General features: G+C 45.3%; 1 protein-coding gene across 3 annotated transcripts in view; it reads left to right on the forward strand.

Annotated features, from left to right (window-relative positions):
- The first annotated feature begins 1,202 nt into the window (after positions 1-1,202).
- Positions 1,203-23,481, forward strand: part of MAMDC2 (MAM domain containing 2) — a 140,408-nt gene continuing 118,129 nt past the window's right edge. The window contains exons 1-2 of one of the 3 annotated variants that reach the window (XM_078062326.1): positions 1,203-1,705; positions 2,053-2,166. In XM_078062326.1, the coding sequence (XP_077918452.1) occupies positions 1,672-1,705; positions 2,053-2,166 (148 nt within the window). In that variant the 5' untranslated portion in view covers positions 1,203-1,671. Of the gene's footprint in view, positions 1,706-1,792; positions 2,167-23,481 lie in introns of those variants that run through there. The other 2 variants (XM_036117894.2, XM_036117896.2) reach the window with 2 other exon arrangements.

Raw genomic sequence — 23,481 nt, forward strand, 5'->3', positions numbered from 1 at the left:
GAGACAAAGAGAAGACTCAAGGATAACTCAAAGTGTTTTGTCCTGAGCAAGTGGGGGAGAAAGGTTCCTTTAACTGAGATAAAGACGTAAGAGGAGGCAGGCTCGAGAAGGACTCAGGAGTGTTCATGTTGGGACCTGTGAAGTGTGAGGTAGCTGTTAAACATCCACATGAAAATGTTGAGGTGGCCGTGAGGGAGAAGAGTCTGGAGTCAGTGAGCAGTCTGGGCTAGAAAGATAAATTTGGGAGTCATCAGGCTATATAGTTGGTGTTCCAAACTACGAAACTGGATGAAATTCCGGTGGGGGGGTGTGTGGCTAAAAGGACAGAGCTTGGAGGCACTCCAGTGTTCAGGGGTCAGAAAGACACACACACACACACACACAAAAACCAGCACAGGATATGGAGAAGGAGCTGCCAATGAAGGCCAAGGAAAGCCAAGAGAGGCTAGAACCCAGGTGAAGGCATGTGAACAGGGCTTTGATGGTTGAACAGGAGTTCGCTAGGCCAGGGCTCCTCCAAGCGTGGTCACAGACTAGTAGCATCAGCATCAGCATCTGGAAACCTAATAAGAATGTGCAGAATTTCTGGGCCCCAACCCACTTCCACCAGATCCGGAACTCTGATGGTGGGGCCCTCCAGGGGGTTCTGAAGCACCCTCAAGTTTGAGAACCACTGCCCTAGGCACAAAATTGCCTGCACAAAATTGTAAAGACCATTAGGAAGAAGAAGAAGAAGAAGAAAAATCCCGACCACGTCCTTACTTGGAAGAGAATATTTTTAGAGACCCACTTAGTGTTCAAAGCACTCACAGTAACCCCCTCCCTGGCATCACCCCCCCACACATGCTAATTTAGAAAACTACTAATTTATCATGGCTCTTTGGAGAGGAGGAATGCCCCCCTTTTACCGGACAGAGGGAATGCTGAGCACCAGGCATGCCAGACATTCCACTGCTACAAAAATGGGGGTGGTATTCTAGGCTTAGCATTACTGGGTCACGAACGCGCGACTCCTGAGATATAAAGCTTATGTCACCAAACAGTTTCCAAGTTCTCTTCTAGGTTTTCCTAGGAGAATTCCACCCTTTTCCATTCTGGGGAGAAGAAGTTAAAATTAGGGCCAGCCCTGCTGTACTGGTGTGCCAGATGCGGGGAAGCTGTCCCCAGAAATAAGCTGGTTCCCACCGCGGATGGGCGGGGCGGGGCGCCTCCAGTCCCGGCCCATCGGAGGGGCTGCTAGAAGGCCTGCCCCCTCCAAGTGTCTGCAAGGGGTCTGGTCCCAAGCTTTAAAAATCCTGAGCCGAGGCGCTGCATCCCCACCTCTCCTTTCTCGGCCAGTCCTAGCTGGTTTTTCAAAAGTGTGCAATTGTCTCCTTCCCGCCCAGCCCCAATCCTCGCCCGGGACCAGCTGTGCGCCAGGCCGGCTTCACTCGGGACGCGATCTGACCCGCGGCTGACCGAGCGGCGTGCACCAGTCAAGCACCCTCAAGTTTCCGCTCGGCTTCCCGAGCCGCTCCGCAAAGTTGGGCAGCTCCAAGCGCACGCTGAGCCTCTCGACTTCTCCCTCCCCGGGTCCCCGGCGCCCCCGCGCCGGTTCACCGGAGCAGCGGGTCCCAGCGGGCTGGCAGCTTGCACCCCTTTCCGGTCGTCCTTCCTCCCCGAAGCGCGACCATGCTGCTAAGGGGCGTCTTCCTGGCAATGCAAGGTAAGTGCAAAGACCCAGGGAGACCCCCGGGGGGCGCCCTCGTGACCCATTCCCGCAGCCCCGGTGGCCGGGCTCGCTGTCCTGGACCGGGCCATCCGAGGGCGCCTCCGGATCCTTTTCGACAGCCATACCCCCCGTCCCGAGCCTGGGGTGGCGATGGGGGGACGGGGTGGACGAAGGGCTGTGCCTTGGAAGCGCCGGGGGCGGGGGAGGGGATAGTAGTGCACCCCTCTTCCGCCCCTCCCGCGTGCATGCCCCTCACTTTCACCTGGTCCCCCCGGGGCGCCCCGAGTTGGTGCAGACGCTCCCAGCCCTAGTCCGAGCTGAAATTCGTTTTGTGCTCGCAGCCCTGCAGCTTGCGGGCGCCCTGGACCTGCCCGCCGGGTCCTGCGCCTTTGAAGAAAACACCTGTGGCTTTGACTCAGCATTCACGTTCCTGCCCTGGATTTTAAACGAGGAAGGTAAGGGGGCTCCAGAGCACAGGGGCCCCGAAGTGAACTTTCCTCCTTGCTGGTTGGCCTTTTCTCAAGGGCAATGTTATCTTGGAGTTAAATCCCCTCGGGAGGAAAAGTGTGAGTCATGGATCCTCCTTCCAACCCTCAGCTGTGCTGCACGCAGGGCCCAGGAAGACGTGGGGGCGGGGGTGTCCTTTGTTTACCTGGCCTTCTGCTGGGGGGGCGGGGAGCGAAGCTCTGAGATTTTCTGCCTCTGCCCCAGCACATCCTAACGGCAGGGAGAAAGGGGGCGCCGCTAATGATGGTCACCCCCCAGCTGCGTGCCCTCTGCGCGTCCTCAGCCCCTCTGGTCCTCCGTAGACACCTTTAGGAGCCGGGAAAGTCGCAGTGGAGCTAGTTCTCTCCCCGCACTGCAGAAAAGTTTCCCTCATTCCGCCAAGCGACCTGAGCGCTAAGCGCTCATGTTTATGTTGTGCCTCAGTGTGTCGTTGTGTGACTTCATCCTCATACTGCGATTCCGTCTGTCAGCCAGCACTTGGCAAAAAGGAGACCAAGTCCATGACTGTGCCTGAGGTCGCTGGGCGGGCGGGCGTTGGTCACTGTCTCACCACTACATACTGTTGGGGCTCTGGTGACAGTTTAAATGTGGGTCTTCACATGTTTCTTCTTACCCTTCATTATATGTTAAAAAAAAACAAAAACAAAAACAAGCAGTTCTCAGTGCCCAATTGCAGGCCCCAGGGGGCCCCTTCTCCTTTCCTTTCTTCCACTCTGTGTTTTTAGAAGCTTGGTGCCCCAGGCCATTTGGGCTGGGGAATAGTCTCCTTTTAAAAACGCTGTAGTATCAGGGAGCTCGGCTAACCTCCTTCCCCTCTGAGCTGTCCTCAGTCCCCAAGGCATCCCAGCTGGCTCCCTGGAAGAGGGTGGAGCCCAGAACCCGGGCTCTATTGGGCTGCATATGCATTAGCTTCTCTGCCCCTCACACGTGGGTTATGTTAGCCCCATTTGCAAAGGAGGGCATTGAAGTCTCAGAATGTTCGAATGGCTGGCCCCTGACACAGTGTCACTCAGCAGCTGGCTCTGAGCTGCCTGGCTAAGGGGAAGCCACAGGCGGGGATGAGCTCAGTAGCAATCTTTATTTATTGCCAACAGTTGCCAGGTCTTGACTACTACAGTTTACTTGGGGATAGCTGGGGGAAAAGCAGTTCCTGATTTATCATCTGAGGGATCCCTACCCTGCTGATGGCCTTAGCAAGGCGCCTGTCATCTCGCCAGCCCACCCTTTCCCCGCTCCCGCTGTGGGTGAAGCATTTTGAGAGACCACCTGCCACGGACCGTGGGACTCAAGCCACTTGGGAGTTACCCGGTGTGAGCATTAAAGACATAGATTGGGGCGCCTGGGTGGCTCAGTTGGTTAAGCGACTGCCTTCGGCTCAGGTCATGATCCTGGAGTCCCAGGATCGAGTCCCACATCAGGCTCCCTGCTTGGTAGGGAGTCTGCTTCTCCCTCTGACCCTCTCATGCTCTATCTCATTCTCTCTCTCAAATAAATAAATAAAATCTTTAAAAAAAAAAAAAATAAAGACATAGATTGCTGGGCCCCACAGCCTGAGTTTCATATTCAGTGGGTCTGGGATGAGGCCTGAGAATGTGCATTTCAAACCAGTTCCCAGGTGTTGCTGCTGGTCTGGGGACCATGCTTTGAGAACCACTGACCACAGTGCATATTCAGACACACACACACATGCATGCACACACTCACACACACATCCCCCAGTGCTAGGGCCCCTGAGCAGGGCTGGGACTGGGAAGAAAGAGCCACTTGCATGACCCTGAGAGTGAAAACCTCCTTAAATCTTGTTCCTTAAACACCTCTCCTGCCTCACCCTGGTCCTGGCCCCAAGGAAGGGAAATCAACATCACCCCTTAATCCAGGACCCTCAGTCTCTGAGCCCCCACCCCCAGCATGGTGGCTGCTCTCAGCCTGCTCTGGGGTCAGGGGACGTGCCACAGCTTGCTGAGCTCCACCTTCCAGAGCCACAGGAAGCGCTGGGCTGCCCTCTGCCCCAGAGTGGCAGTTAACCAGTGCCCCTTCTGGGAAAACAGGAAGATGATTATAGGAAAAGGTGATTATGGCTTAATATTATAATGGGAGCACTGTTGCTTTCCTTTTTGCTTGCTTTCTAACTTGTAACGGCCACTGCTTTCTGGCTTGGGATCAGGACTACTGGCTTGGCTGGGCAAAGTTAATTCATTCTCCTCTGAGCACTCCCAGCAGAAAAGGCAGTGTAGGTCTCCATCCCTCCAGTACAGTGTTTTTCAAAGGCCAGAACTTAGACATAACCAAGTGCACTCCAGAGGGGCAGTGAGGTGTGTTCCAGCTGCTATGGTTGCGTGCTGAGAGGCCAACACAAAGAATTTCCGTTATAAACCCATTTCTAGGTTGCTAAATTAAAAGATGATAAAATCGTCACAGGCGGCAGGCAGTTTGGCCAGTTGTTCCCAAGCCTCTCTACAAATTTCCTTCATCTTGCTGCAGAAACTTTCTGAAACTGGTTCCATCCACCTCTGTGTGTCTAATCCACCATAGAAAGTTGTAGGTTTCAGAGCCTTTTGCCCACAAGTATTTGGAATACAAATGGCACTTTCTATATGTCCTTGGTTATTAGGTTAACACGCCGTGGAGAGAACAATGCTATAGTAGTGCGGGGACTTAAGTAGGGAAACAAATCTGCAAGTTAGAACTGCATCACAGGAAAAATCAAATCTGGGGGTAGTTACATAAGTCCCCTTCTTGAAATGTCTCCTCAGATGCCCCAAATTGTATTTGAGGTCCACTTCCTTGGTTTATTTAGAGTATTAGGTCTCTAAGAATCTCCGATTGCAATTCCGGTGTCTCTAGTTCATAGCCATCTTGAAATACGCTTGACCTCTGCTGGCCACAGGTGGCTGAGTTTCACTGGTGGTGTTTGTTTGGTTGTGTACCACAATGGAGGGTACCCCCAGAAACAGGGGCACCTGTGCAGGAGACTGGGTGCAGCAACCCAGCATCTTCTACTTCCTAGATTTGCCAACAGTGGCCCAACTGCATATTTTTATCTCCTCTACTTTGTCAGGGGAAGTGAGATTATGTTAGACTCAAATTTGAATTCGCTTCTAAATTTTAGGTTTGAATTAAATCCAGGAAACAAGAGATCCATTGAATCCTATAAAAATCTTCTTTATTCCTTCATTCATCCTCAAAAAAAAATACCTTGTTTATTCCTTCACAGTTCAGAGGCTATGGGAAGCTCTTTGGACAGTGGTCCTCAGGTGAAATCGTGACTGTTGGTTCCATTTTCCCCAATGCCAGATGTGGGGGCAGAAGCCCTTGGGCTGAGGATTCTTGGAGCCCATTAAGTTGGCCTTACATTGGAAGAGTCACAATCAGATGAGTCATCGGGTGAATTTTGGCTGTACTCTAAGTTTTGGACACCTTGACTTAGCACCTTTAACCTGACTCTATAAGGAAGCCGTTGGAGGAACTGAGGAAGGGAGAGGTAAAAACTCAGTGTAGGTACTGCTCCTTAATTGGAAGCTTGGCACACTAAAGCCCCCTGGAAGAGGAAGGTAAATACAGAAATGTGTCCAGTGGTTGGGAATGAAACAAGGAAATTCACAGCACTTGTAGGGAATGTGGTTTTTGTACAACGGTGGGGGCTGGGGTTTGAGAAATTGCCTAATACGAAGAGTCCGGATGGTATTTGTACCTTGGAGGGAGTGATGCTATCTGAGGCAGGAAGGCTGGCTATGAGGTTTGGCACAACGAGGGGGTAAAGTGGGGGATGCAGTGGAGTGTGCTGAAATCACATGCCTATGTCTTTCTGACACCCCCTTTCTTTATCCAAACCCGTTCCTTCTATCTTAAAGACACTTTCGGTTACTTGGCCACACCTGAGTTTTGGTTCTGTGCTCTGTCATTAAACTGGTATTTCAGCTAGAGCCAAAAGTCTGGCTGGGATCCCAAGTGGCCTGGAAGAGGGGGAACAATCCTCCCTTCTTGTGAGTTATAGCTCCTTTTCGGACTCTGGGGGATCACCTCAGCATCCCACCCTGACATCACAAGTTCATCAGATGGCTCCCACCCCCATGGGCCTCTGCAGGTTGGTCTCCCAGGGCTCTCTAAGGAGAAACACACCCCCGTGTTGTGTAGAGACTGGAGAGCAGCGTGAGTCTGGGGTGTTCCTTGGATGTCTCCTGGAGAGACACTCAACCCCAGCAAATGGCTCAAGATACTCCTGCAGTATCCCACACCACTCCTGGGGGCCTGAGCCCAGTTTGGTACTGCCCTGGCCCTGCCTGGGATCCTAGGTCCTAGAACTGGGCTTTGGAAGTCGTCCAGGGCAACCTCAGGTCCTGAAGCTTTGGTGTATTAATTATAAGATGTTGGAAAGTCTTCATCAGAGAATTAATTATATTTCATACATATGGAAGAACATGAGTTCCAAAGGTATAGTGCTTTGGGCCTACCAAACCCACAGACCGCTACATTTTATGCCATACTGCGTATTGATTCACTCTTTCAGATGTGTAGATATCCTACCTGCCTGTAATCTTCAGCATATAGAAAAGGTCCTGGCACATAGTAGATGCTCAGTAAATCTTTGTTGAATGGATGAGTTTGCTGTATGAATAAATCTAGTATTGGATGATTCAAAAGTCCTAATGCATTTTCATGTGTGCTCCTGGTTCATTCTGCCCCTTCAAAGGTAATTATCTGTCTGACTGATGGCATAAAGTCTTTAGGAGACCCCTAGCCAAGTGGATCTCTCATCCCCTAGGCTCTTGGGCAGGGCCCTACCCCTTGGCCTCCCTGTCAATCAGCTTGGGTTCTTGGGTTCTCTTACCTGGCCCCTCCATTTGGGATTTAACCTCCACGGACTGGTTATATCTGCCTGCTTCTCCCTCCCTTAACTGACTTCCTTGGACATAGGCTCTGTCTAGCCAACCCCCTTCCTATCAAGGCCAATACCCCATCTGGGTTTTTCCTTACTCAAAGTAGAGTCACCCAATGGGAAGTGGCTACCCAGCTCCTGCCCTCATCCCCCACAAGGCAACTAAGGATTTTTAGGATGCTTCCCTTCTCATAATTGTACAAGTCAGCTGTGGTCACCATATGCTGGAAGAAAAAAATAATTCCTTGTTATAGGACTTTCTGCTTTCCTTGCCACCTTCAAATCCCCTGGCATACGGTTAGCATGTTTTGTGATTTGCATCTTGTGATATAGTATTTATAAAAAATTCTGGTTCCTAAAATAGCAGAACATCCGTGCTAGGTCACCCCAGCAGTAGACCTACTTCTACCTCTTATTAAATAATATTTGATTTTTAAGAATTTAAGTGAAACCCCATTATGTCAATATAAGTGATACATGTCTTGGCATCTTGGTTGGTCAACCCTAATTTTCACATCTGCTGATTTTATATATATATGTATACATATATATAAAATTTTAGATCATATCTATATGTATCAAATATATATCTCTCTATATATCTGTATATATCATATATATCTTTTTTCATATATATCTGTATATCATATCACATATATGAACATATCCATAATTACCAATGATATATATATGTATATGAAATACCTACAGGAAGAAGGTGGTGCTTAACGCAGATGAACATCTGGCTAGTGATAAATGAGGAAGTTATTTAAAAGCAAGGAACTTGCACAATATATCAGAAATTTCTGTTGTATCCGTTAGGCCATACCTAGTTAAACCTAATATCTTACCTATGTCAGCAAAGCATTCCCAACAAAAACCAAGAATTTATAGAGAAATTCTCCTACCTATGTATTAGGCTAGTGGTTCTCAACCTTGACTGGATGTTAAAATCACTGAAAATTTCTTTAAAAATTGTCATGTCAAAGTCCTACCCCAAGAGATTCTGATTTCTTTGGCCAGAAATAGGGCCAGAGTTGGCACTGTTAATAAGTAAATGAACACTAACAAATGAACAAACTCCTGAGGTGAGTCTCATATGTGGTCAGGGTTGAGGACAGTGCGTTGGGATGACTGCCAACTGCCCACCCCCTCCAGATGTGAGAAAGAAGGGCCCTCTTGTTAAGAATCCTGTGATAATGAGTTGCCCACGAGAAAGTACAGACTGCCTAGTGTGGCACTCAAGACCTCTCATGATTTGCCCCAAATTATAAATCTGCTCTTCCCTCCCATGAATCCCCAATGTGCTGTTCATCATCACGCCCTTTACTTTCTTGCCTTTTACTGTATTTACACTGTTCTCTACATCTGTATTCTGCTTTTTATTCCCCTGCTCCATCCTGGCCTATTGAAATCCTACCCCTACCCATGCCTTAAGGCCCAGCTCTTTCTTGAAGCATTCCCTGAGTTTCTCCAGTAGATGAACACCTCTCTTCGCCTGGCCCTCTTCACTCCCACCATGTGTCTCCTGGTTAGCACCTCCTTGTCCCCACCCCTTCACTTGGCCAGAGTGTTACATCTTTGAGAACAGGGATCACATCCTCCCCCACAAAACCCGACAAACAGCATGTGGTATCAGCAAAGACTTGGAATTTAATCAATCTGGAAAGCCCTTCTTGAGATTGAAAGGGAAAAAAGAGAGAGAGGGAGAGAACCCTTGATGTTTTCCCCTGTAGTAAAAGAGGTTGTGTTAAATAATCCTTCCTGCTGTAGGACTTCAAGGACTTTTGGAAGCTAATGTTGTCATTTCCCAGTATAACAGGGAAGCAGTGTCTCATCTTGCCTAACCCACAGGTGGTCTGTTCCATCTCGGACTTACCAAGGAACAAATAGCCCTTGGGTTATTGGCTCATCAGGGCTACCTAAGTCTCTTGATCCTCTGCCATCACAAACAATCACAATGCAACCTTGAGAGTGACGCTGCTTGGTCTGCAAAGTATTTTTAGCAAAAGATTATCAGACTTTGAGCTAGCTTTTGGGAGCTGTTTTTTTCCAAGTAACTCAAGTGTAAGACACCAACAGTAGCCATCCTGATGGATAAAAGCAGGTAGACAGAGACTGCCTTCAGCTCAGGTCATGATCCTGGAGTCCAGGGATCGAGTCCCGCATTGGGCTCCCTGCTCGGCGGGGAGTCTACTTCTCCCTCTGACCCTCCCCCGTCTCATGTGCTCTCTCTCTCTCTCTCTCTCATTCTCTCTCTCAAATAAATAAATTAAAAAATCTTAAAAAAAAAAAAAAGCAGGTAGAGATATTTGTCTGCTCTTAGAAGAGGCCCTTGCTTATGGATGTGGTTAATGAAAAAACCAAAGGATTGGGCTTGTGATTGATTCAGTGAGATCTGTCAGAATACTCGCCTTCTCTACTTTGCGAGAAAGTTATTTGTGTTTTGGGGGATTCTGAGGCTAAGAATAAGATAATAAAACAAAATGTACTATAACTTCATAGTATCATGAATGAATCATATGTTTTACAGAAAAAGCATCTAAGAATATTCATTCTACCAATGCGCATTTGAATACCTACTATCCATCAGGCATTATATTAGTAGTTGGAGTACATAGAGGACTGGGAATACACACATGGTCATGGTCACTGCCCTTGGCAGCCATAGACTGATAGGAGGAGACACAAATCTATAATTATGGTAGAGAGCAAACAGAATTGTACACTCATCAAAGATCTTCACTGTAAACAGCATAGGTTGGCTATTTAGGCAGAAAAGGAGTTTATTGGAAAGGTATTGGCTTTCCAAATCAATAGGAAGTCTAGAGAGCTATGTTCAGGCAAGAATAAAGAGATACAAAGTGTAGGCAAGACCCTTCTGGAGGAACCATTTGTGTGACTTTGTTACTGGTCTGCTGGACCTGCCTGTTGATTGTCCTGTAGACTGAGAGTACTGATGTGGCCTGCTATCCAGTCTAGTAGCTGCGAGGAGGGTCGATTTGAGGGGGATAAGACTGGCAATGGGGAGGCCAGTTAGGGGACAGTCCAGCGGTCTGTCTGAGAGATAATGAGGGCTTGAAGTGGGACAGGGGTAGTAGGAGTGAAAGGGAGTAAATAAAACACCAAAAAGGAGACTCAGTTGGCAGGACCTGATGATTGATGGGGTGGGAATGATGAGTCAGAGGGAGAGTGACTCTCTGGTTTTGAGTTGGGCAGGTGTTTGGCGGTGCCTACAGTTGAGGGATTTCAAGAGCAGCATCATGGTAGGGTAGAAGATGTGTTCCATTCTGAGTTGTGTGGGAAACATCCAGGTGAAGGTCGTTGATGCAAGAATTGGAAGGTCAGGTGCAGTATGGGCAGGACTATGGGAGAAGACAGTGGTTGAAATCTTGAGCAGGGATAAGATCACCCAAGAAGAAAGTACAAAGTGGTTAACAGCAGGAGGCTGTGGCTGCTCACTGTGAGGATTAGGCATCCAAAGGGTGTGGGGTGGGGGTGGGGGGTGTGGAATAAGAGGCACAGGAGGAACCAAGCGCATATGAAGAGAATTAGGGAAGTACAGGTCACAGAGGCCAAAGCAGTTTGGAGTTTCAGAAGGAGCATGTGACCAACAGGGCCCAGGGCAGCACTGAGGTGTGTGCAGCAGACTTGTCTGTTGAAATCGACAATTTGTGCAGTTTCCATGGAACAAGGGGGACAGAACCAGAATACCCTGGTGGAAGTGTGAAGGGGAAATGCAAAGAGCAGAGAAATCTCAGCAAAGAAATTTGGATGTTCTCCCTTTCTTAGAGGGAAGTTCAACCAGACCTACCAAGAAATGCAAGATGAAAGTTTTTCATTTTTATTTTGGTTTGCTTTGTTTTTTAAGAAGAGGAGACTTGAGTTTATTTATGGAACGAGGGGAAAGGACCAGTAAGAAAGAAATTTCTGGAGAGAGGGGGAGGTATCCTCACTAGCCCTATGTTAGGCCCAATTCCAACTTCGACAATTCAGAAATGTCAAGAATGTACAAATCTCACAGACCCATGCGACCCAAGAGCCCTCCACCCAATGGCTCAAGAACACTTGAGTGTCAACTTCAAAATGTGTGAAATTTTATTTCTACTGTAAATGCAGAGGATGTAGGAGCTTGGGCTGAATCTGTGGGACTTATGATGCATCCTGGAACCTACTTATTAAAACACAAAAGCAAACCTTTTATAAGCGATAGGGGAATCTTTGGGTATAAGGGAATTTTAACGGCATCATGTATTCTATTTGTGTTATAAGAGTGGTTCCTGGTGAGCAGTGTGGAGTGAAACCTAATGGAATATTTACATGGTAGCTCCCTACATAGCCCAGCTCTGTGATCCGCAGGTAACATTTCATGGTGCCTGCCAAGTACATTTGTTGGCCTTATCTCTAACCTTCACAACAATCCTGGGGGTGCTTATTATCTGTTATTACTGCATTTTGCAGATGAGAAGGAGTGAGGTACAGAGAAATTAAGGTCACAGGCCCAGGGCAACCCAGTTGGAGAGTCAGAATATGGACCCCAGCCCACCTGGCTCCAAAGACTTGAGCATCACTTGGCCCTAGGCTCCCTTCTATCAGAGATGATGCCTTTGTACTTGCAGAGGTCAATGCCAAGGAGGACAGACTTGCAAGATGTGTGCTTTTCTAGAGCTAGTAGAAAACCTCTGCAAAATAGTGGCGATGTCCCAACATTCCAGCTCCAGGGATCCAGGCCCCAGTTACCTCTCGTGTCCCTGCCATGCGGTGGTGAGCCTTTGGAATCAAGCAGGCATCAAGCAGAGATGGGGAGATGTTATTTTACTTCTTTTTTCTGTAACAGATGAACGTTTACTTTTGGAACCATTTTAAGGATTCTCTTCTCAGTCCTCAACATAATCTTGGCAGAGAACATCAGGAAAAATTTATAACTTGACCTAAAATACTTTGGCCATCTTAAGGAGTACTCCTAAACTTCAGATTCATCCATTCCTACAGGGAAAGAATCAAAAGAGTATGCAGATAAATGTGTTTTTGTACGCCAGTTGCCCTGCTAGACAAGCAGGTTGCTACGTTCTCGTTCTATTTCTCTTCGCAGAATGGCAGTGTTTCTATATAGCAGTGTGATAGAGGACTTAGCTCTGTGCTTAGAAAAATTTCCATTCCTTATTTGCAAAACTTTTGCTTCACTGCCAAGGAGAACCAAAGTGTTATTTGGGGCCAAGCTTATAATGAAGATGACTTTAATATGCTTTAACTTCGAGACACTACCTTCTTTGCTTACTAATATTTTATGGCTAAGACCATCTTGTCTGAAACTATAACTTAAGAAGATTTCTTCTTTTAAGCTTCTACAGGTTTCTTCTATATTTGTGACTTTATTAAAAATGGATAATAGACTAGAGAATTTTCCCTTGAAGTGTGTTAAGATGGTGCGTGAGTCCATTTTAAAATATAAGCTTTACAGAAACCCTTTGGTTTTCCATTACAAATCTTGAATCTGAAATCACACTGTTGTCCCAGAAGACTGTTTCTCTTTCCCACAAATTCTGATGAGGACAAATGTGAGTCAAACATTAGTATCTTTTTTTTTTTTTTTTTTTTAAGAATCAACACTGAAGAGCAGACCCTTTTGAACTCACATTTGATACTTAGGAATAACTGGGGGAAAAAAAAACCAAATATATCCTAGGTTATATATTAGCTCTGCAAATTTTCATCTTTGTTGTCAACATAAAAATTCAACTAACTACGTACACACAGTTCTCTACTAAATGTTGTATAATAAAAGAGAAATGATGTTGGAAATAATCTATCTAAAGATGCATAGTATTGGCATGAAGTATGATTCATTTTTAATTTTGGGCTTGTGGACTAGGACTTCTTTGCCATATATATATATATATATATATATATATATGCTTTAAAGGGTGCTGAATTTAAAGGGAAGCTCTGACAGTTGTAGAGCATAAACCCCAGGCTTTTAGGGTACCCCCCATTTAAAGAGCATATCAATAACTACCAACAATGTCATGTTCAAGTTTGAGCCAGGTGACCCTCTTGTCTGTCAAGTATACTATTAAGCATCTTTTGAGACAGGATGAAGGTGACCTATTTGTGTAACAGCTGAAAGTGGACAGCTTAGCTGCTAAGAAGGTTTCTCTGTCCCTCTGAATATCCGTCAAGCCTCTCCCTCTCCACAAACTCAGCTGCTCATGCTAAAAATTGCTGGAAGATGGAACAGGGTGTAAATGGTTTATATTTTTAATTGACTCCATTCATTTTTCATTTTGGTTATCAGGAAGTCATTCATAATTTTGTGACTATGTCCCTGTCATAAAATAAGTTTGGACACATTTATGAGGGATCTCTTGCTGAGCATAATATTAGCCTAGGAGTCTAAGAATTCTTAGAAAATTAATAGGTCTTGGAAAAATAGACAGTATTCACTGTCATTCTGTTCAAATGTGCAGTGAATCACGGTCATGCACAAAAGATGTTGCATTTGAGCCTCAAATGATTTAAGAACTTTTCCTTGGAGACATTTGACAAAGGAAAAGGACTGAAGAGTGAACTGCAAGGATTCAGAGTTCCAATCTCTTTTGAGTCTCTCCATCACCACCCCCTGGGTGCATTCCAGAACAACTTGCCATCAGTGTACTATCCTCAGCCGGGAGCTGAGGATGGTATCTGCCACATTTTATTTAAATATTTTGAGAATGGACACATCAATGATCATATTTTATGGTTATCCTTAGATCTCATTTCAGAGTTGTTAAAAAAAAAAACAAAAAAACAAAAACAAAAAACCTCAAAGACCAAAGTGGTATTTGCAAGTATTTACTGGGCACTGGGTGATTATGTTGGCCAAAAAATCTAGTAGAAAAATGAATAAGAATTATTTTATATAACATTTATTGAACAATTATTACATGCCAAGCACTGTGCTGAATGCCTTGCATGTGTAATCTTATTGAATTTTTACAAAGACCCAATGAAGAAAGTGGGGTTTGTAGATTTTTTTTTTATATTCCCAAAGTCATGGAGCAAGTAATTGATGGAGTCAGGATGTTAACCTCCATTTGTCTCCAAAGACTAAGAAAATAACCAGTCTGCTATTTTACTTTTCTTTTCCCACTCTCTCTTGGCATGATGTCTTAAAGGATCTTTGAGAGAGAAATGATAATAGTAGTTATAATAATAGCTAACTCTTATGGAGTAATTTCTCTCGTTTATTTACTGCTCCATATGTTTTTTTTAAGATTTTATCTGTTTCTTTGACAGAGGGAGAGAGCGCACATGTGAGTGAGAGCGAGCACAAGCAGGGGGAGCGGCAGAGGGAGAGGGAGAAGCAGGCACCCCGCTGAGCAGGGGGCCTGACGCGGGGCTCGATCCCAGGACCCTGGGATCATGACCTGAGTGGAAGGCAGAGACGCTTAACCCATTGAGCCACCCAGCCACCCCATACTGTTCTATAAGTTTGATGATATTCACTGATTTAATTCTCTCAACACCTCAGTGAGTTGAGCCTTTCTTCACCCTCATTTTAGGGTCAAGGAAAGCGAAGCATACAGAAGTAATGGAACTTGCAGGTCACATAGTTCCTGGGTGGCAGGGCAATTTTTGTAACAGATTTTCTGGTTCCCATCTATGTTCTGTGAAGGAGATAGCAGTTATATATTCATTTGTTTTCACTACACTGTGAGGCGAGAAACTTTTCTACTTGAGTTCTGATATGAATGACTAAGGGAACCAAGTAAGGACATTATTTCTTCTAGATTCTTTTTTTTTTTTAAGATTTTATTTATTTATTTGAGAGAGAGAATGAGATAGAGCATGAGAGGGGGAGGGCCCGAGGGAGAAGCAGACTCCCTGCTGAGCAGGGAGCCCATTGTGGGACTTGATCCTGGGACTCCAGGATCATGACCTGAGCCGAAGGCAGTCGCTTAACCAACTAAGCCACCCAGGTACCCTATTTCTTCTAGATTCTTCCATACACAAGGGCCCTACCACCAAATACATTCTAATTTGAGGAAATACAAAATTAATCTTTTCCTTTAGAAATGGCACAGGGCCCTCGTACCAACAGAATTCCTGTCTGGTTCCAAGTTCTAAATGAGATTACTTTGAGAACTCCTCTGAGAGTCTCCCATTTACAGCATCCCCATGGCTGCCCTGCATTCTCTGGGCAAATTCCAACAGAACTTGTGTTTCTTTATAGTCTTATTGGTCTTGTTTTGAAAATGAGTCAAGTATCTCATGCGAAAAAAAAAAAAAAGAGGGAGAAGAAAAGAAAAATATAATATTTGCCTGCTTGGGGTATGCAAAAAGACCTTAGGGACTCATATTGGTAGAGATGTAAGCAGGAGACACCATACAAGCTGAAGGACAATGAAACCCTTGGGATAAAGGCAGATGGTGAGCTCATCTCTCTCTCTGTCTTTTCGTTCTATAAAGGGTGATGTCTGTTGACCCAAGGGATAGGAACATGCATCTCTCATTTAATTCTAACAACGACCCAGTGACAAAGCGACTTTTTTTGTTTGTTTGTTTGTTTTTAAATTTTTTTATTGTTATGTTAATCCCCATACATTACATCATTTGTTTTAGAGATAGTGTTCCATGATTCATTGTTTGTGCATAACACCCAGTGCTCCATGCAGAACGTGCCCTCCTCAATACCCATCACCAGGCTAACCCATCTTCCCACCCCCCTCCCCTCTAGAACCCTCAGTTTGTTTTTCAGAGTCCATCGTCTCTCATGGTTCATCTACCCCTCCGATTTCCCCCCCTTCATTCTACCCCTCCTGCTATCTTCTTCTTTTTTTTTTTTTTTTCCCTTAACATATATTGCATTATTTGTTTCAGAGGTACAGATCCGAGATTCAACAGTCTTGCACAATTCACAGCACTTACCAGAGCACATACCCTCCCCAGTGTCTATCACCCAGTCACCCCATCCCTCCCACCCCACCCCCCACTCCAGCAACCCTCAGTTTGTTTCCTGAGATTAAGAATTCCTCATATCAGTGAGATCATATGATACATGTCTTTCTCTGTTTGACTTATTTCACTCAGCATAATACCCTCCAGTTCCATCCACGTCGTTGCAAATGGCAAGATCTCATTCCTTTTGATGGCTGCATAATATTCCATTGTGTGTGTGTGTGTGTGTGTGTGTGTGTGTGTGTGTGTGTGTATATGTATATATATATATATATATATATATATATATATATATATATATACCACATCTTCTCTATCCATTCATCTGTCGATGGACATCTTGGTTCTTTCCATAGTTTGGCTATTGTGGACATTGCTGCTATAAACATCGGGGTGCACGTACCCTTTCGGATCCCTACTTGACAAAGCGACTCTTAACAGGCAAAGACACTGTGGGTCAGAGAGTTTGTTTTAACTTTTCCAAAGTCTATTCTGTGGGATGTGAACATGTGTTTTAAGACACCACAGGATAATGAGAGTCTGTGGCCTGTTATTCAGAGTGAGTCCGTTAGCTTAATTTTATTCATTTGCCATTTGCCTACCTGTGCTAGGCAAGGACTAAGAAAGGTGCCTGCCCTCCTGATACTTGCCGATCTACTAGAAGAAATAAGATATGTGAACAATAACTATCTCATATGTCACTGAGACTAGGGTCTGGCCAGGAAAATGTAAATGACCCCAGGAATTCAGAGGTTAATAAGAGCTGGCGAGGACAGCGTGTCGTAGGTAAGAGGAGGTGACAAATGGTTTCCCGTAGGCTGAGCAGAGCAGTGCTCAGCCCCCTTCACTGCTCTCTGGACTCTGCAGCCTGGCACTTTGGGCAATAGCTGAACCCTTGATAAAACTTTCTAGCTTAGCTAAATAAAGACATGCTTTCTGGTCTTGAGTTTTGACTAAATAAAAAGAGGATCATGAGTAGCCAGTGGTCAAAGCACAGCCCTAGACCTGTGATGCTGTATCTGTCTAGTAAAATGCAAGGGCCTGGGGCGCCTGGGTGGCTCAGTTGGTTAAGCGTCTGCCTTCGGCTCAGGTGATGATCCCAAGGTCCTGGGATCGAGTCCCGCATCAGGCTCCCTGCTCAGTGGAGTCTGCTTCTCCCTTTCCCACTCCCCCTGCTTGTGTTCCCTCTCTCGCTGTCTCTGTCAAATAAGTAAATAAAATCTTTTAAAAAAATTAAAAAATAGGGGCGCCTGGGTGGCTCAGTCGTTAAGCATCTGCCTTCGGCTCAGGTCATGATCCCAGGGTCCTGGGATCGAGCCCCACATCGGGCTCCCTGCTCAGCGGGAAGCCGGCTTCTCCCTCTCCCTCTCCCCCTGCTTGTGTTCCCTCTCTTGCTGTGTCTCTCTCTGTCAAATAAATAAATAAAATCTTTAAAAAATAAATAAAAAAATAAAAAATAAATAAAATAAAATAAATAAAATGCAAGGGCCTGACAGACACCACCTTGAGAGGGTCAGTATTCAACTCTGAAATGATCAGTCACTTACTTCTGCAGAGCCGTAATAATATAGTATGGAAAATTACTTATCCATCAGAACCTCGGCCAGGGTATGGGAATAATGACCACTGCTTACTATGTTGCAGACACCACACCCATATTATCTGTAAACCTCGTTCTAACTTTGCATGATTTCTGAGGCTAACTCCATAGGAAAGATGCAGCCCTCAGTTTGTTTTTCAGAGGATGGGTTAGCCTGGTGATGGGTATTAAAGAGGGCACGTTCTGCATGGAGCACTAGGTGTTATACGCAAACAATGAATCATGGAACACTACATCAAAAACTAATGATGTAATGTATGGTGATTAACATAACATAATAATTTAAAAATAAATAAATAAATAAAGATGCAGCCCTTGATAAGCGGCGAGGTTATTCAGCCTGCCCCAGGTCATGCAGCCAGAGCAAGAATCGGTTGGATCCAGGTCTGTGTGCTCCCAAGCCAGCGCCTCCCTGTTCCGCTGGGTGCCCTCTAGGAGTGAATAGAATCCAAACTCTCATATGTGGATGATTTTGACCAACTTTTTTCCCAAACCAGCCTCTTCACCTCTTTGTCTTTGCCACATGCTGCTCACCTGCTCACCTTTGCTGTCATCCACGTGAACCATTTCTCCCAAACTCCCTTGAGACTGGGGATTGCTTTGTGTCCCCAGTACCTGGCCTCAGCATGAGAGGCATTTAGTAAAGGCCTATTGAACTCTACTCCCCTCATGTCTTCTCTGTCTTCCTGTTCAGCTCATCTGGCATGATGCTCTCCCCTCTTTCCTTCTCACGCTGGCTCTCAGGCTTCCATGACTCTCTCCTCCAAGCCTAAGACTAGTCCATTCCTCATTCATTCAGGGGACCAAGTGCCATTATCACAACATTGATGCCGTGTGCCACTTCCTAAGCCAGCTTCCATAAAGTAGAAATGAAGAGAAAGCTTCCACCACTATATTCAGTTCTTCCGGTCCTCAAAACTTGAAGGGTAGAGTTCGGCACCCTTTTTCCAGGAACCGTGTGAGGGCTCATAGCTTGTTAGCTGGAAGAGTTGCTAATGAGGCTAAGATCAAGGCCATGTCCCTGTGAAGCCCATAATGCCCTACCTGGTACCCAACTCTCAAGCTCCATTTACTGGAGCTCAGTACATGCTTGATTCACTGGTAAATGAAGAAGGTGAGGATGTGTGGTACCCTCTTCCCTAGACCTTCACCTAGCTGTCTCTTTCTTGTCATCCCAGCCTCAGCTGAAATGTTGCCTCCTTCCTTGAGCAACCAGTCTCAAGTTTGACCCGTCATGGTCACTACCATGTTGCCCGATTTTAATAAGCATTAGAGCACATTAGCTCTCTGATATTTTTCTTGTTTATTTCATTGTGTATATATTATCTGTCAACTCTGTTAACCTGCCAACTTTGCGGAGAACAAGGGGGCTGTCCTGCATGTGTCCCTTTGGATTCTCCTGTGTTCAGAAGTGTCTTCCACCTGAAAGACACTCAATATATATTTGATGGATGGAGGAACAAATCTTAGTCAGTGTGAAGATGCTGCCTTAGAAATGTATGAAGGACTGTTAAGTGAAAAGAAATACCAGATGAGCCCAAGCATCACAGAGACATCCCCCAGAAGTGATGTCTTTTCCTCAAGGATGTGTTTAGGCAGATGCATCAGACAGAAAAGGTGAATTTTTCAGTTATGCTTTGGTTCCGCTGTGATGGTGCCTCACCCGCTCTCTTTGCTGCTTTGAGTGAGTGTCTACTGGGGGATCGGAGATACATTAGCAGACACGGGATAGTATTTTCTTCTTTTGACAAATGTAGAAAGCAATTCCTGCAACAAAGAAAAGATGGAGAACATTTAGAAACCAAATTCTAAGACACTGCCCAAACATGAATAAGATGGTGTGAGTATGTGTGTGTGAAGCGTAAATCCTTCGCTAGTCCGTGATCTGTGAGTGGTTTTTCAGAAAATTGGCTAGTTCCTCCTGCTACTGGTTGTGTGTGTGGATTATTCAAAGGCTTGTCTCAATCTTCTTCTCTTTCCCTAAAATAAGCCAAGCTGATCCCTGAAATCCATCATGGTGATCAAACTCCAGATCTCATGGAAAACATCCTCCCTTATCACAGATTTTTCTTTTACGATGCAAGTGACACAGAACCCAGTGTGGAGCTCTTGAAGCAGTTTGAAAAGAAACTGCCAAATCATGGATGTGAATGTCTGGCCATAGTCCTCATGCATTCTTGTGAAAATATACATAACATGTTACATTTCTGTAGCCTTCTCTCTAAGGAGGTATGTGATGGCCAGTGTTATAACCAAGACTTTAAATCTGTGTTCCCCAGGCCTGCTTAGACCCACAACTGCCATTTATCAGGAGTCCCTGTGTGTGTTACACATGTTGCTTTGTCTCATTATACAGTCACCCTCTGAGGTGGGGGACAGTCCCTTCAGGTCACAGATGAGGAGATGGCAGTCTCTTCGTGGTGAAGCAGTCTGCCTGGTGTCACCCAGCTGGATGTGGCAGAGTGGGGACAGGAAGGCTTAGCGTGGTGTCTGTCCTGCCTCACCACTCTTGACATAGTCATTGTTCTGGAACTTCTCTTAAAGCGCTTACCGCTCTTTCGCTTGATTGGCCTTATTTTAGAACATGTTTTCCCTCTTATTATGCTATGATTCTAGATGTTAGCATCCATGTCTCTTGCTTCTCTAAATCTGCTTTATGCCCTTGCAGAGTGCTCTACACATAATTGACCAGGGCCTAGGACCAGACTGAGGCAAGTGAGGCCCTCACCTTGTGTGCAGAAGTGAAGAAGACACCATAAAAAGCCACTCATTGAGATACATAGTATTGGTTGTTGTTTGTTTATTTATTATTTTATTTAAATTTTTTTAAACCTTTTGACCCCCTCCCCCCATTCCCCCCACCCCTCATTCCCTGCCTGTGTCAACCATGAATCTGTTTTCTGTATCTGTGACCTTGTTGTGGTTTGGTTCTTTTTTAGAAGTGAAATCACATGGTATTTGTCTTTCTCTGTCGGACTTGTTTCCCTTAATGTGCTCACCAGCTAATGTTGCAAATGGCAAGATTTTATTCTCTTTTGCGGCTGAATAATATTTCATTGCATATATATACCATAATTTGTGTGTGTGTATATATATATATATATATTCACACATATGTACATAAATAATATTTCATTATGTGTATGTATTTATATACATACACCATAATTTATTTATTCGTCAATTGTTGGGCACTTAGGTTGTTTCCATATCTTGGCTATTGTAAATAATGCTGTAATAAGCATAAGGGTGCAGATATCTTTTTGAGTTAGTATTTTTGCTTTCTTTGGATAAATACCCAGAAGTGGAAATACTGGATCATAGGGTATTTCTATTTTTAATTTTTTGAGGAACCTCCATGCCATTCTCCATAGTGGCTGCACCAGTCTGCATTCCGACCAACAGTGCACGAGGGTTCCCTTGGCTCCACATCATCGCCAACACATGCTATTTCTTGTCTCTTTGAGAGTAGCCATTCTGACAGGTGTGAGGCGATACCTCACTGTAGTTTTGATTTGCATTTTCCTGACGATTAATGACATTGAGCATCTTTTTACATACCTGTTGGCTATCTGTCCATCTTCTTTAGGAAAATTCCTATTTAAAAAAAATATAAAACTAATGCAAAAATTCCATGATGAACCAAATATCAAAATTTTAAATAAAGATAGTCTTCACCCTGCACTTGCCTTTCTTGCCTGGTCCCAGCCCTGTAGGGGCACTTAAAACATGCCGAACAAATGGATTGTATATTTGGTGCCTGGCTCATGTGAGCTAAATCTGCCATTAATAATCCAATGAAACATTACCATTCAGAGCTCATTGATGAATCAAATGGACTAAAGCTCTTGTCCTGTCTTGCTATCAGTCTGTCCGTGAAGATGTTGATTCAGCTGTGCTGGTCATGCCCACCCAAGCCTGGAAGAGCCACCAGAGTCCAGCTTCCCTACCAGCCTTAGCCATGGTCTACCCACCAGGGAGAGTTTTCTTAGAAGCTCAGCTCTAAAATAAAAACTGCCCTTGGTTGTCTAAGGGTCTAAAGTTCCTGGAATTGCTCTTTCATTTTGTTATTTTCTTCCCCTTCCTTAGTCTTATTATTTCCAGAAATCAGAATAGTTGTTTTGAAAGGACAGCCTATAAGATATATAAGTATGTGCATATGTGTATAGATAGACAGGTAGATATCTCCCTGCTCTCCCCACTCCTCCACCAGGGTTAGGTAGATAACAAGAAGCAAAGTAAATATTTGTGAATCTATTAATTGGATTCTAGGAGATGGATTGTGGGAAAAAGAAGGGTTTAATTTTGAGCATACTATATTTATATCTGAAGTCACCATTATATTCCACAGCCAACAAAAAGCTCTATACCTAACAAAGAGATCGGCAGGTCAAATTTACTTTCATTTCAGCGAAGCCCATTTTTCCATGCTGTTTTCACTGTCTGTGTTTGGGACATTGAAGACTTAGCCAAATGAGGAATCTGTACGTGGAGTGCAGTTGCATTGTTGTCCACAATAACAAGGAGACAGGAGTCCAGGGTCTAAGTGTACCCTGGGCAGCTTCTCCTTCCACAGACAGGCTCAATTATAGAATAGTCACCCCTTCCAGGGGAACTTTTGTCTCTCTCCAAAGACATGTGTCCCTAAAGTCAACAGAGTCAAAATGTTGAAAATGAGCTTCAGGTCCACAGATGGTCAGATGGACTAGAAACTGAACCTTCAGAGGACAGGGGTGCCCTTGGTGCCATGCCAATGAAGCATTGGGCAGAGGAACCTCTCTTTCCTACGGGTGTGGCCTCTCATGGAGAGAGAGCAGGGGGAGGGGCAGAGGGGGAGGGAGAAGAAGGGGGAAAGAATCCCAAGCAGACTTCATGCTGCGCGGGACGCGGGGCTCCATCTCACAACCCTGAGATCATGACCTGAGCCGAAACCAAGAGTCGGACACTCAGCTGACTGAGCCACCCAGGTGCCCCAGGCGTGGCCTTCTTAACTGGAGCATAGGTATTGCTGCTCTGGGCCTAGACCATTGAAAAGAAGGAGCAATTTCCATCAGAATAAACCTTCCCACCGCTTGGGTATAATCTACCCAGATAGGCATGACTTAGAAAGACTTTGGAGTTTTCAGCAAGACTGTATTTTTCATTCATTCAACAAGAATCTACCTACCTCCCCCAGGTGCTGGGGATTCAGCAGTTAGCAGAATAATCATCTATCTCACTTGGAGCCCGTATTCTGGTGGGGAGAGCTGGAGATAAATAGCACAACAAATGACAGTATGATGTGGCAGATGGTCTAGGTTTTTATGGTGAGAAATGGACAGGGTAGGGCTGGTGCTTTTGGTTCAGGGCAGGCAGGAAGGACATCTCTGGAAAGGAAACGTTTGACCCAGGGCTGCGGTAAGAGGGAGTGAATGCAGCACATGGTGTGTTTGGGGAGCGGCTGGGAGGTCCGTGTGGCTGCAGCTGGGTAAGGGAAAGGCTATGAGGTCTCATGGGAGCCCCGGGGGCCAGACCTCATCAGCCGAGTGCACGCAGTGGGAAGCCTCTGGAGGCTTTGAGCAAGTAATGAGCTGATACGAGTTTTGTTTTGTAAAGGTTACTCTGACTTCTGAGTGGAGAAGAGTTAATGCTTTGATTTTGGGAATCTAGAAGCCAGGCATCACCCTGCTTTTGTAGAGCTTATAATTTGGTGGGGAATTTTGGTGATGGGCACATAAAGAAATAAAGTTAATTCAGGTATATTATGAGTAAAATGAAATGAAAGAGTGATGGGAAACCAGGAGGGATGGGACTGTGTGCTGCAGTGAATGGTTAGGAGAGGTTCTCTGGAGCGGTGGCACTGGACTG

Source organism: Halichoerus grypus, chromosome 14 (genome assembly GCF_964656455.1).
Source record: "Halichoerus grypus chromosome 14, mHalGry1.hap1.1, whole genome shotgun sequence".
Lineage (NCBI taxonomy): Eukaryota > Metazoa > Chordata > Mammalia > Carnivora > Phocidae > Halichoerus > Halichoerus grypus.